This window comes from Echiichthys vipera (assembly GCF_963691815.1).
Source record: "Echiichthys vipera genome assembly, chromosome: 22".
Taxonomy (NCBI): Eukaryota; Metazoa; Chordata; class Actinopteri; order Perciformes; family Trachinidae; genus Echiichthys; species Echiichthys vipera.
This window is the reverse complement of record NC_139847.1, coordinates 182,501-195,000: the sequence shown is the minus strand read 5'-3', so window position 1 is coordinate 195,000 and position 12,500 is coordinate 182,501. Positions and strand designations below refer to the sequence as shown.

Sequence of the window (12,500 nt, the reverse complement as noted above, 5' to 3'; positions counted from 1 at the left end):
GAACCTGCACCGTGTCCGTGTCGCAGTGGTTTCTCGCGGCTCCGCGGCGGTGCCTCGCCACATGCTAACCCGTTAGCCTGCTGCTAACGGAGGGGGATGGGGAGGCTAGCTCCGCAGAGGGCGGGAAGCAAATGGTGGTCCATTGTTCTGTGCAGCTAGCCTGTTAGCACGGCTAAGCTAACTGCAGCTAGCCCGTTAGCATGGCTAAGCTAACTGCAGAGGTCCATAGAAGACGCAGCTAGCGCCGGTTCCCTTCATCTGTGTGCGGCTCATGGAGCTCCGGTCACAGCGGGGCGGAGGGACCGGCCCCGGCGGGACGTCCCGGCACTCTCCCCCGCGGACAGAGCGTCCTCCGCGGGCCGGTGGGGCCTCCGGTCCCCGGCGGAGAAAATGGAGCCTCACTTTGTTCCCTTTGTTCAATAAAAAGCGGTTTAGTGAAGCGGGTACCGGACAGTCACCGGACAGTTACCGGGGTCGGTCACCGGGGTCGGTCACCGGGGTCCATCCCGACCGTGATCACACACACGGACGGTTAAAGGTCAAAAATGAACTTTGTGAATAAAACACAAAGAAAGGGAAATGTTTTTGTGTTTCCTGTGAAATTAAAGAACTTTATCATTAAAAAGAACTAAACCAACATTATGATGTTTCACTTAAACACCATCATTATAAATTATATTTATATATTTATATATATTATAATTCTGATCATGATGAAAATATCTAAAGTTCTGAATGTACACGATGACTGATCATTAAACAGCTGTTATTGTGACATTAATATATATTAATACTGCAGTGATATATTTATGATGTGTGTGTGTGTGTCAGGCCGCCACTATGATGCGTAAAGACGTCAACAAGCCGAAGGGGAAGACGTCGGCGTACGCCTTCTTCGTCCAGACGTGTCGAGAGGAACACCGGAAGAAGAACCCCGAGCAGTCGGTCAACTTCGCCGAGTTCTCCAAGAAGTGCTCCGAGAGGTGGAAGGTGAGACGGGTGGTGAGGGGCGGGTCAGACAGACGGGTGGTGAGGGCGGGTCAGACAGACGGGCACAGGGGAGACAGACGGGTGGTGAGGGACGGGTCAGACAGACAGGTGGTGAGGGGCGGCTCAGACAGACAGGTGGTGAGGGACGGGTCAGACAGACGGGCACAGGGGAGACAGACGGGTGGTGAGGGACGGGTCAGACAGACGGGCACAGGGGAGACAGACGGGTGGTGAGGGACGGGTCAGACAGACAGGTGGTGAGGGGCGGCTCAGACAGACAGGTGGTGAGGGACGGGTGCAGACAGACAGGTGGTGAGGACGGGTCAGACAGACAGGTGGTGAGGGACGGGTCAGACAGACAGGTGGTGAGGGACGGGTCAGACAGACGGGTACAGGGGAGACAGACGGGAGGTGAGGGACGGGTCAGACAGACGGGTACAGGGGAGACAGACGGGTACAGGGGAGACAGACAGGTGGTGGGGGACGGGTCAGACAGACGGGTACAGGGGAGACAGACAGGTGGTGAGAGACGGGTCAGACAGACGGGTACAGGTGAGACAGACGGACAGGTACAGGTGAGACAGACAGGTACAGACACCCACAGAGGGGACAGACGGGCACAGGTGAGACAGGTACAGACACCCACAGAGGGGACAGACGGGCACAGGTGAGACAGGTACAGACGGGTTACAGGTGAGACAGACGGACAGGTACAGACACCCACAGAGGGGACAGACGGGCACAGGTGAGACAGACATGCACAGGTGAGACAGGGGCAGACGGGTACAGGTGAGACAGACGGACACAGGTCAGACAGACACGCACAGGGGAGACAGGTAGAGACGTTTGAAGCCGGTGCAGAACGGTGCGTTCAGGTGCAGAGGAGCATGAGCGCGCCTGAAGCGGCGTGGGGCTCCCGCCCGCCCCTGGTGCCCGTGAGCCGGTGTCCTGGGCGTGTAGGTGACGGCGTGCTCTTCTTTCAGGGTCTGACGGCCAGCGACAAGAAGTGTTTCGAGGACATGGCCAAAGCCGACAAGGTGCGTTACAACCGCGAGATGAGCGACTACATCCCCCCCAAAGGCTTCGGGAAGAGGGGGCGCAAGAGGAAAGACCCCAACGCCCCCAAGAGACCCCCGTAAGTCTGAGCTCGGCACAGGACTCTTATTCTGAAAGGGCCCATGAGCCCCTTTTATTCTGAAAGGGCCCATGAGCCCATTTTATTTTGAAAGGGCCGATGAGCCCGTTTTATTTTGAAAGGTCCGATGAGCCCGTTTTATTTTGAAAGGTCCGATGAGCCCGTTTTATTCTGAAAGGTCTGATGAGCCCGTTTTATTCTGAAAGGGCCCATGAGCCCGTTTTATTCTGAAAGGGCTGATGAGCCCTTTTATTTTGAAAGGTCTGATGAGCCCTTTTATTTTGAAAGGTCTGATGAGCCCTTTTATTTTGAAAGGTCTGATGAGCCCTTTTGTTTTGAAAGGTCTGATGAGCCCTTTTATTTTGAAAGGTCTGATGAGCCCTTTTATTCTGAAAGGTCTGATGAGCCCTTTTATTTTGAAAGGTCTGATGAGCCCTTTTATTCTGAAAGGTCTGATGAGCCCTTTTATTTTGAAAGGTCAGATGAGCCCTTTTGTTTTGAAAGGTCTGATGAACCCTTTTATTTTGAAAGGTCTGATGCTGCGTTCATGAGCTTTATTGTGAAAACAGGAAGTGGTGATTTTGTTCTCAGTTCAGAATGTCCCACTGCACCTGAACGCAGCATTTAAACACAGGTTAGAGAAGCTGCTGTTGTTGTTGTGTTGTTGTTGCTCTTGTTGTTGTTGCCGTTGTCATGGAGACGTGTCTGTCACAGTGAAAATGAAAGAAACCTGTTTGACTGTAAACGTGTTTGTTTACTGAATCACTTCACTACTGACCTGCCCCCCCCTCTCCCGTCTCCCCCCCTCTCCTGTCTCACCCGTCTCCCCCCCTCTCCTGCCCCCCCCCCCCCTCACCTGCCCCCCCCCCCCCCCCCCCCCCCCTCCTGTCTCACCTGCCCCCCCTGCCTCCCCCCCGTCTCCCCCCCAGCTCGGCCTTCTTCGTCTTCTGCAGTGAGTACCGTCCCAGTGTGAAGCAGCAGTTCCCGGGTCTGTCCATAGGAGACTGTGCCAAGAAGCTCGGGGAGATGTGGAGCAAACTGTCCCAGTCTGAGAAGCTGCCCTACGAGGAGAAGGCCCAGAAGCTCCGGGAGAAGTACGACCGGTGAGTCAGGGGGGAGACAGGGGGGGGGGGCAGGTGAGGGAGGGAGGGGGGGGGGGGCAGGTGAGAGGGGGAGGGAGGGGGGGGGGGGGGGGGGGGGGCAGGTGAGGGAGGGAGAGACAGGTGAGGGAGGGAGACAGGTGAGGAGCAAACTGTCTCAGTCTGAGAAGCTGCCCTACGAGGAGAAGGCCCAGAAGCTCCGGGAGAAGTACGACCGGGTGAGTCAGGGGGGGGGGCAGGTGAGGGAGGGAGGGGGGGGGGGGGCAGGTGAGAGGGGGAGCGGGTGAGGAGAGGGAGGGGGGGGGGGGGGGGGGGGGGGGACAGGTGAGGGACCTGCTGATCAAACCAGTGAGGCTCAAACAAAATCAGTGTAATTTCAGTGACATGTGAATGTAGAGAACCTCTGGATCTCCTGGTTCAGGTCCTGGTCCAGGTTCTGGTCCTGGTTCCAGTCCTGGTTCAGGTCCTGGTCCTGGTCCAGGTCAGCAGCACCTCTTTAGGCGTGTTGTTTGTGTTTGTGGCGTGGTTACGTTGTTGTTGACCCGGCCTCTGCTCCTCAGGACATGGTGGCGTACCGCGGCGGCGGCACCACGTACGCCAGGAACCCCGGCTCCTCAGCTCAGGGGGCCGAGGAAGAGGAGGACGACGAGGGCGAGGACGAAGACGACGACGACGATGACGACGAGTAGAGACGGACGAGGCGGTGTGTGTGTGTTTCAGAGGGCAGACAGGTGAGCTGAAGGTCTGACAGGTTCAAAACACTCAGCCAATCAGAGCAGAGCACACACGCAGGTGTGTCTGAGTCCCAGCCAATCAGAGCAGAGCACACACGCAGGTGTGTCTGAGTCCCAGCCAATCAGAGCAGAGCACACACGCAGGTGTGTCTGAGTCCCAGCCAATCAGAGCAGAGCACACACGCAGGTGTGTCTGAGTCCCAGCCAATCAGAGCAGAGCACACACGCAGGTGGCTGTGACAGAGGCTTGAGAAGGCGCCGTGCTGCGTCAGTTCAGCACGTTTTTCTTTATGAACCCGGTTTATTTCAGCGCGCAGGCGCCACGCCCAGCGTCAGAGCCTGGAGCCACGCCCTGCGTCCACGCCCTGCGTCAGAGCCTGGAGCCACGCCCTGCGTCAGAGCGTGGAGCCGCGTCCACGCCCTGCGTCAAAGCCTGGAGCCGCGTCCTGCAGACGCCATTCTTTAACGTGTGACAGTGTTCCAAGATGACCTCCAGCCACGACGACGCTGGACGCACAGCAACCGACCCCGACAACCACAACCGACCTTGACAACGTCGACCACAGCCGTAGCCGGCGGCTGCTCGGCTTCTGGAGCGTTCCTCCAAAAAGGGCAGCGGCCCCTTCAGCGCGCTGACGAAGTCACATGATCACAACGGCCTCATTGAAATGGCTCCGCGGTGAGTGAGTGGGTGGGCGCTCCGCGGTGAGTGAGTGGGTGGGCGCTCCGCGGTGAGTGAGTGGGAGGGCGCTCCGCGGTGAGTGAGTGGGAGGGCGCTCCGCGGTGAGTGAGTGGGAGGGCGCTCCGCGGTGAAAGAGCTGCAGGCTTCAGTGCGTCACTCCGACCCCCGGCTTTAGTGAAACAGACGTCAGGTCACTTTAACTTTACAGGATTTAAATACTGATGTGTTCTGAACCTGACAGACAGACAGGTGACAGACAGACAGACAGGTGACAGACAGACAGACAGGTGAGAGACAGACAGACAGGTGAGAGAGAGACAGGTGAGAGACAGACAGACAGGTGAGAGAGAGACAGGTGACAGACAGACAGACAGTTGACAGACAGACAGGTGAGAGACAGACAGACAGACAGGTGACAGACAGACAGACAGGTGAGAGACAGACAGACAGGTGAGAGACAGACAGACAGACAGACAGGTGAGAGACAGACAGACAGACAGGTGACAGACAGACAGACAGGTGAGAGACAGACAGACAGACAGGTGACAGACAGACAGACAGGTGAGAGAGACAGACAGGTTGCTCTGAAACACACACAGGACCAGTGTGTGTGTGTGTGTGTGTGTCACAGTGTGTGTGTGTGTTGGAGGTCATCATGTTCAAGTGTCCCATAACGGAGGACACCCCCCCCCCTCACTGTTACCATGGTTACCCTGCACCCCCTCCTCCCCGTGTGTTACCATGGAAACCCCTGCCCCCCCTCCTCTTCTTCATGTTGTTGTTTTTTATTTTCTTACGAGTTTTTCTGTTCTTTGTTCGCCGTCGCCATAGAAACGTCAACTTTTATAATAAAACGAGCACCTGAGGGAAAAACACTCGCAACTTTATTGATCCTGCAAACACCAACAAACACTGTTCAATAACTTTATTGATCCTGCAAACACCAACAAACACTGTTCAATAACTTTATTGATCCTGCAAACACCAACAAACACTGTTCAATAACTTTATTGATCCTGCAAACACGAACAAACTCTGTTCAATAACTTTATTGATCCTGCAAACACAAACAAACACTGTTCAATAACTTTATTGATCCTGCAAACACAAACAAACTCTGTTCAATAACTTTATTGATCCTGCAAACACAAACAAACTCTGTTCAATAACTTTATTGATCCTGCAAACACAAACAAACTGTTCAATAACTTTATTGATCCTGCAAACACAAACAAACACTGTTCAATAACTTTATTGATCCTGCAAACACCAACAAACACTGTTCAATAACTTTATTGATCCTGCAAACACCAACAAACACTGTTCAATAACTTTATTGATCCTGCAAACAAACAAACACTGTTCAATAACTTTATTGATCCTGCAAACACAAACAAACTGTTCAATAACTTTATTGATCCTGCAAACACAAACAAACACTGTTCAATAACTTTATTGATCCTGCAAACACCAACAAACACTGTTCAATAACTTTATTGATCCTGCAAACACAAACTCTGTTCAATAACTTTATTGATCCTGCAAACACAAACAAACTCTGTTCAATAACTTTATTGATCCTGCAAACACAAACTCTGTTCAATAACTTTATTGATCCTGCAAACACCAACAAACACCGTTCAATAACTTTATTGATCCTGCAAACACAAACAAACTCTGTTCAATAACTTTATTGATCCTGCAAACACAAACAACTCTGTTCAATAACTTTATTGATCCTGCAAACACGAACAAACTCTGTTCAATAACTTTATTGATCCTGCAAACACCAACAAACTCTGTTCAATAACTTTATTGATCCTGCAAACACCAACAAACACTGTTCAATAACTTTATTGATCCTGCAAACACCAACAAACTCTGTTCAATAACTTTATTGATCCTGCAAACACCAACAAACACTGTTCAATAACTTTATTGATCCTGCAAACACAAACAAACACTGTTCAATAACTTTATTGATCCTGCAAACACAAACAAACACTGTTCAATAACTTTATTGATCCTGCAAACACAAACAAACACTGTTCAATAACTTTATTGATCCTGCAAACACAAACAAACACTGTTCAATAACCTTATTGATCCTGCAAACACAAACAAACACTGTTCAATAACCTTATTGATCCTGCAAACAAACAAACACTGTTCAATAACTTTATTGATCCTGCAAACACTGTTCAATAACTTTATTGATCCTGCAAACACAAACAAACACTGTTCAATAACTTTATTGATCTGCAAACACAAACTCTGTTCAATAACTTCATTGATCCTGCAAACAAACAAACACTGTTCAATAACTTTATTGATCCTGCAAACACAAACTTTGTTCAATAACTTTATTGATCCTGCAAACAAACAAACACTGTTCAATAACTTTATTGATCCTGCAAACACAAACAAACTGTTCAATAACTTTATTGATCCTGCAAACACAAACAAACACTGTTCAATAACTTTATTGATCCTGCAAACACCAACAAACACTGTTCAATAACTTTATTGATCCTGCAAACACAAACTCTGTTCAATAACTTTATTGATCCTGCAAACACAAACAAACTCTGTTCAATAACTTTATTGATCCTGCAAACACAAACTCTGTTCAATAACTTTATTGATCCTGCAAACACCAACAAACACCGTTCAATAACTTTATTGATCCTGCAAACACAAACAAACTCTGTTCAATAACTTTATTGATCCTGCAAACACAAACAAACTCTGTTCAATAACTTTATTGATCCTGCAAACACGAACAAACTCTGTTCAATAACTTTATTGATCCTGCAAACACCAACAAACTCTGTTCAATAACTTTATTGATCCTGCAAACACCAACAAACTCTGTTCAATAACTTTATTGATCCTGCAAACACCAACAAACACTGTTCAATAACTTTATTGATCCTGCAAACACCAACAAACTCTGTTCAATAACTTTATTGATCCTGCAAACACCAACAAACACTGTTCAATAACTTTATTGATCCTGCAAACACAAACGAAACACTGTTCAATAACTTTATTGATCCTGCAAACACAAACAAACACTGTTCAATAACTTTATTGATCCTGCAAACACAAACAAACACTGTTCAATAACTTTATTGATCCTGCAAACACAAACAAACACTGTTCAATAACCTTATTGATCCTGCAAACACAAACAAACACTGTTCAATAACCTTATTGATCCTGCAAACAAACAAACACTGTTCAATAACTTTATTGATCCTGCAAACACTGTTCAATAACTTTATTGATCCTGCAAACACAAACAAACACTGTTCAATAACTTTATTGATCCTGCAAACACAAACTCTGTTCAATAACTTCATTGATCCTGCAAACAAACAAACACTGTTCAATAACTTTATTGATCCTGCAAACACAAACTTTGTTCAATAACTTTATTGATCCTGCAAACACAAACAAACTCTGTTCAATAACTTTATTGATCCTGCAAACACAAACAAACTCTGTTCAATAACTTTATTGATCCTGCAAACACAAACAAACACTGTTCAATAACTTTATTGATCCTGCAAACACGAACAAACTCTTCAATAACTTTATTGATCCTGCAAACACAAACAAACCCCCTTAACCATATATAAGGTTATGGGCTTGTGTGGTAGCAGGGACCCCAAACTTCCCTTTCCCGGGCCTCATTAACCAGCTCTAACTGGGGGATCCTGAGGCGTTCCCAGGCCAGTGTGGAGATCTAATCTCTCCACCTGGTCCTGGGTCTTCCCCGAGGCCTCCTCCCAGCTGGACGTGCCTGGAACACCTCCCTAGGGAGGGGCCCAGGGTTCATCCAGACCAGATGATCCTGAACCACCTCAACTGGCTCCTTTCAACACAAAGGAGCAGCGGCTCTACTCCGAGTTCCTCACGGATGCTGAACTTCTCCCCCTCTCTCTAAGGGAGACTCCAGACCCCCTCCTGAGGAAACACACTTCACACGCTTGGACCTGGACCTGGTTCTGTGGGTCCTGACCTGGACCTGGTTCTGTGGGTCCTGACCTGGTTCTTTGGGTCCTGACCTGGACCTGGTTCTGTGGGTCCTGACCTGGACCTGGTTCTGTGGGTCCTGACCTGGACCTGGTTCTGTGGGTCCTGACCTGGACCTGGTTCTTTGGTCCTGACCTGGTTCTGTGGGTCCTGACCTGGACCTGGTTCTTTGGGTCCTGACCTGGACCTGGTTCTGTGGGTCCTGACCTGGTTCTTTGGGTCCTGACCTGGACCTGGTTCTGTGGGTCCTGACCTGGACCTGGTTCTGTGGGTCCTGACCTGGACCTGGTTCTGTGGGTCCTGACCTGGACCTGGTTCTGTGGGTCCTGACCTGGACCTGGTTCTGTGGGTCCTGACCTGGACCTGGTTCTTTGGGTCCTGACCTGGACCTGGTTCTGTGGGTCCTGACCCAGCTTTCAGGACCACAGGTGAGGGTAGGAACCAGGACTGAGGGTAGAGCGACTGCAGCTCCGCCCCCGCTGCTCCATCGTCCCCTCACTCTGAACCAGATCCAGAGGTGCTGATCCTCATCCCGGCCGTTTCACACTCTCAAGTCTTAGAAGAGTCTTTAGTCTTTAGAGTCTGTGGTCTTAGTCTTTAGAGTCTGTGGTCTTAGTCTGTGGTCTTAGTCTTTAGAGTCTGTGGTCTTAGTCTTTAGAGTCTGTGGTCTTAGTCTTTAGAGTCTGTGGTCTTAGTCTTTAGTCTGTGGTCTTAGTCTTAGTCTGTGGTCTTGGTCTTAGTCTGTGGTCTTGGTCTTAGTCTGTGGTCCGTGGTCTTGGTCTGTGGTCTTGGTCTGTGGTCATGGTCCGTGGTCTTGGTCTGTGGTCATGGTTCTTGGTCTGTAGTAGTGGTCTTGGTCTGTGGTAGTGGTCCTGGTCTGTGGTCGCGGTCTGTGTAAGTGGTCTTGGTCTGTGGTAGTGGTCTTGGTCTGTGGTGGTGGTCTTGGCCTGTGGTAGTGGTCTTGGTCTGTGGTAGTGGTCCTGGTCTTGGTCTGTGGTGGTGGTGGTCTTGGTCTTAGTCTGTGGTCCTGGTCTGTGGTAGTGGTCCTGGTCTGTGGTCTTGGTCCGTGGTCCTGGTCCGTGGTCCTGGTCTGTGGTCGTGGTCTTTGGTAGTGGTCTTGGTCCTGGTCTGTGGTAGTGGTCCTGGTCTTGGTCTGTGGTAGTGGTCCTGGTCTGTGGTAGTGGTCCTGGTCTGTGGTCCTGGTCTGTGGTCTTGGTCTGTGGTCCGTGGTAGTGGTCCTGGTCTGTGGTAGTGGTCCTGGTCTGTGGTAGTGGTCTGTGGTAGTGGTCCTGGTCTGTGGTAGTGGTCCTGGTCTGTGGTAGTGGTCGTGGTCTGTGGTAGTGGTCCTGGTCTGTGGTAGTGGTCTTGGTCTGTGGTCGTGGTCTGTGGTAGTGGTCCTGGTCTGTGGTAGTGGTCCTGGTCTGTGGTCTTGGTCTGTGGTAGTGGTCCTGGTCTGTGGTAGTGGTCCTGGTCTGTGGTAGTGGTCCTGGTCTGTGGTAGTGGTCCTGGTCTGTGGTAGTGGTCTTGGTCTTAGTCTGTGGTCCTGGTCTTGGTCTGTGGTAGTGGTCCTGGTCTGTGGTAGTGGTCTTGGTCTTAGTCTGTGGTCTTGGTCTGTGGTAGTGGTCCTGGTCTGTGGTAGTGGTCCTGGTCTGTGGTCCTGGTCTTGGTCTGTGGTCCTGGTCTTGGTCTGTGGTCCTGGTCTGTGGTAGTGGTCTTGGTCTGTGGTCGTGGTCTGTGGTCTTGGTCTGTGGTCCTGGTCTTGGTCTGTGGTAGTGGTCTTGGTCTGTGGTAGTGGTCCTGGTCTTGGTCTGTGGTCCTGGTCTGTGGTAGTGGTCTGTGGTAGTGGTCTTGGTCTGTGGTAGTGGTCCTGGTCTGTGGTAGTGGTCTTGGTCTGTGGTAGTGGTCTTGGTCTGTGGTAGTGGTCTTGGTCTGTGGTAGTGGTCTTGGTCTGTGGTAGTGGTCGTGGTCTTGGTCTGTGGTCCTGGTCTTGGTCTGTGGTAGTGGTCTGTGGTAGTGGTCTTGGTCTGTGGTAGTGGTCCTGGTCTGTGGTAGTGGTCTTGGTCTGTGGTAGTGGTCCTGGTCTGTGGTAGTGGTCTTGGTCTGTGGTAGTGGTCTTGGTCTGTGGTAGTGGTCCTGGTCTGTGGTAGTGGTCTTGGTCTGTGGTAGTGGTCCTGGTCTGTGGTAGTGGTCTGTGGTCTTGGTCCTGGTCTGTGGTAGTGGTCTTGGTCTGTGGTAGTGGTCTTGGTCTGTGGTAGTGGTCTTGGTCTGTGGTAGTGGTCTGTGGTAGTGGTCGTGGTCTTGGTCTGTAGTAGTGGTCTTGGTCTGTGGTAGTGGTCCTGGTCTGTGGTCTTGGTCTGTGGTAGTGGTCTTGGTCTGTGGTAGTGGTCCTGGTCTTGGTCTGTGGTCCTGGTCTTGGTCTGTGGTAGTGGTCCTGGTCTTGGTCTGTGGTCCTGGTCTTGGTCTGTGGTAGTGGTCTTGGTCTTAGTTTGTGGTCCTGGTCTTGGTCTTGGTCCATTAATGACACGGACGTTGTGTTTTGTGGTTTTCCCGTTTACTCGTTTTTTATTGGCTGATAAACATCGGGACATTTTCAGGCAGGATAAATCCACCAATCACAAACAAGCATCGTATGACATCATACAGCAGGGCCCTCTGATTGGCCCGTCACTCTGTAAAGGAAGACGATTGGAGGAGAGCACAGGGGACAGTGATTGACAGGTGAGGAGTCCTCCTGTTGGCCCCGCCCACCTGAGGAGAGTCAGTGTGTGGTTGTCACGGTAACAGTCGACCATCGTAAACAAAAACAGACACGTAAACAAAGACTTGTTGCTAACTCGCTAATAAGCTACGCACCAATGAACCATCAAACACGGTTGCTACGGTTACTAACGCTGGATTCACGGTGAGACCTGGACCCGGACCCGGACCCAGACCTGGACCCGGACATGGACCTGGACCTGGACCCGGACATGGACCTCGACCTGGACCCGGACCTGGACCCGGACCTGGACTCTGTTGTTGTTGTTGTCGGGCGGAAAGGTCTAAAGTTTAAAGAGGCTGTGAACCAATAACTGAGCCCCAGCTGCAGGTCCTGGATCTGACCCTGGATCAGACCCTGGATCAGACCCTGGATCAGGTCCTGGATCTGACCCTGGATCAGACCCTGGATCAGACTCTGGATCTGACCCTGGATCAGACCCTGGATCAGACCCTGGATCAGGTCCTGGATCTGACCCTGGATCAGACCCTGGATCAGACTCTGGATCTGACCCTGGATCAGACCCTGGATCAGACCCTGGATCAGGTCCTGGATCAGACCCTGGATCAGACTCTGGATCTGACCCTGGATCAGACCCTGGATCAGACCCTGGATCAGGTCCTGGATCAGACCCTGGATCAGACCCTGGATCAGACTCTGGATCTGACCCTGGATCAGACCCTGGATCAGACCCTGGATCAGGTCCTGGATCAGACCCTGGATCAGACCCTGGATCAGACCCTGGATCAGACCCTGGATCTGACCCTGGATCAGACCCTGGATCAGGTCCTGGATCAGACCCTGGATCAGGTCCTGGATCAGACTCTGGATCAGACCCTGGATCAGACTCTGGATCAGACTCTGGATCAGGTCCTGGATCAGACCCTGGATCAGACCCTGGATCAGACTCTGGATCAGACTCTGGATCTGACCCTGGATCAGACCCTGGATCAGACTCTGGATCAGACCCTGGATCAGACCCTGGATCAGACCCTGATGCCGTCATCCGTCGGGTCAGTGGTGACCTAACACCCTTTCACAATAAGACTTCCTGTCGGAG

The 12,500-nt window shown here is 51.0% G+C and overlaps 1 protein-coding gene across 1 annotated transcript in view; it reads left to right on the top strand.

Annotated features, from left to right (window-relative positions):
- The window catches only part of LOC310964089 (high mobility group protein B2-like), a 5,868-nt gene extending 543 nt beyond the window's left edge, over positions 1-5,325 (top strand). Inside the window, exons 2-5 of the mRNA XM_083937085.1 lie at positions 832-990; positions 1,974-2,125; positions 3,055-3,229; positions 3,786-5,325. Coding sequence (XP_083793211.1) covers positions 841-990; positions 1,974-2,125; positions 3,055-3,229; positions 3,786-3,914 — 606 coding nt within the window. The 5' untranslated portion in view covers positions 832-840 and the 3' untranslated portion in view covers positions 3,915-5,325. The remainder of the gene's footprint in view (positions 1-831; positions 991-1,973; positions 2,126-3,054; positions 3,230-3,785) is intronic.
- Positions 5,326-12,500: the final 7,175 nt, after the last annotated feature.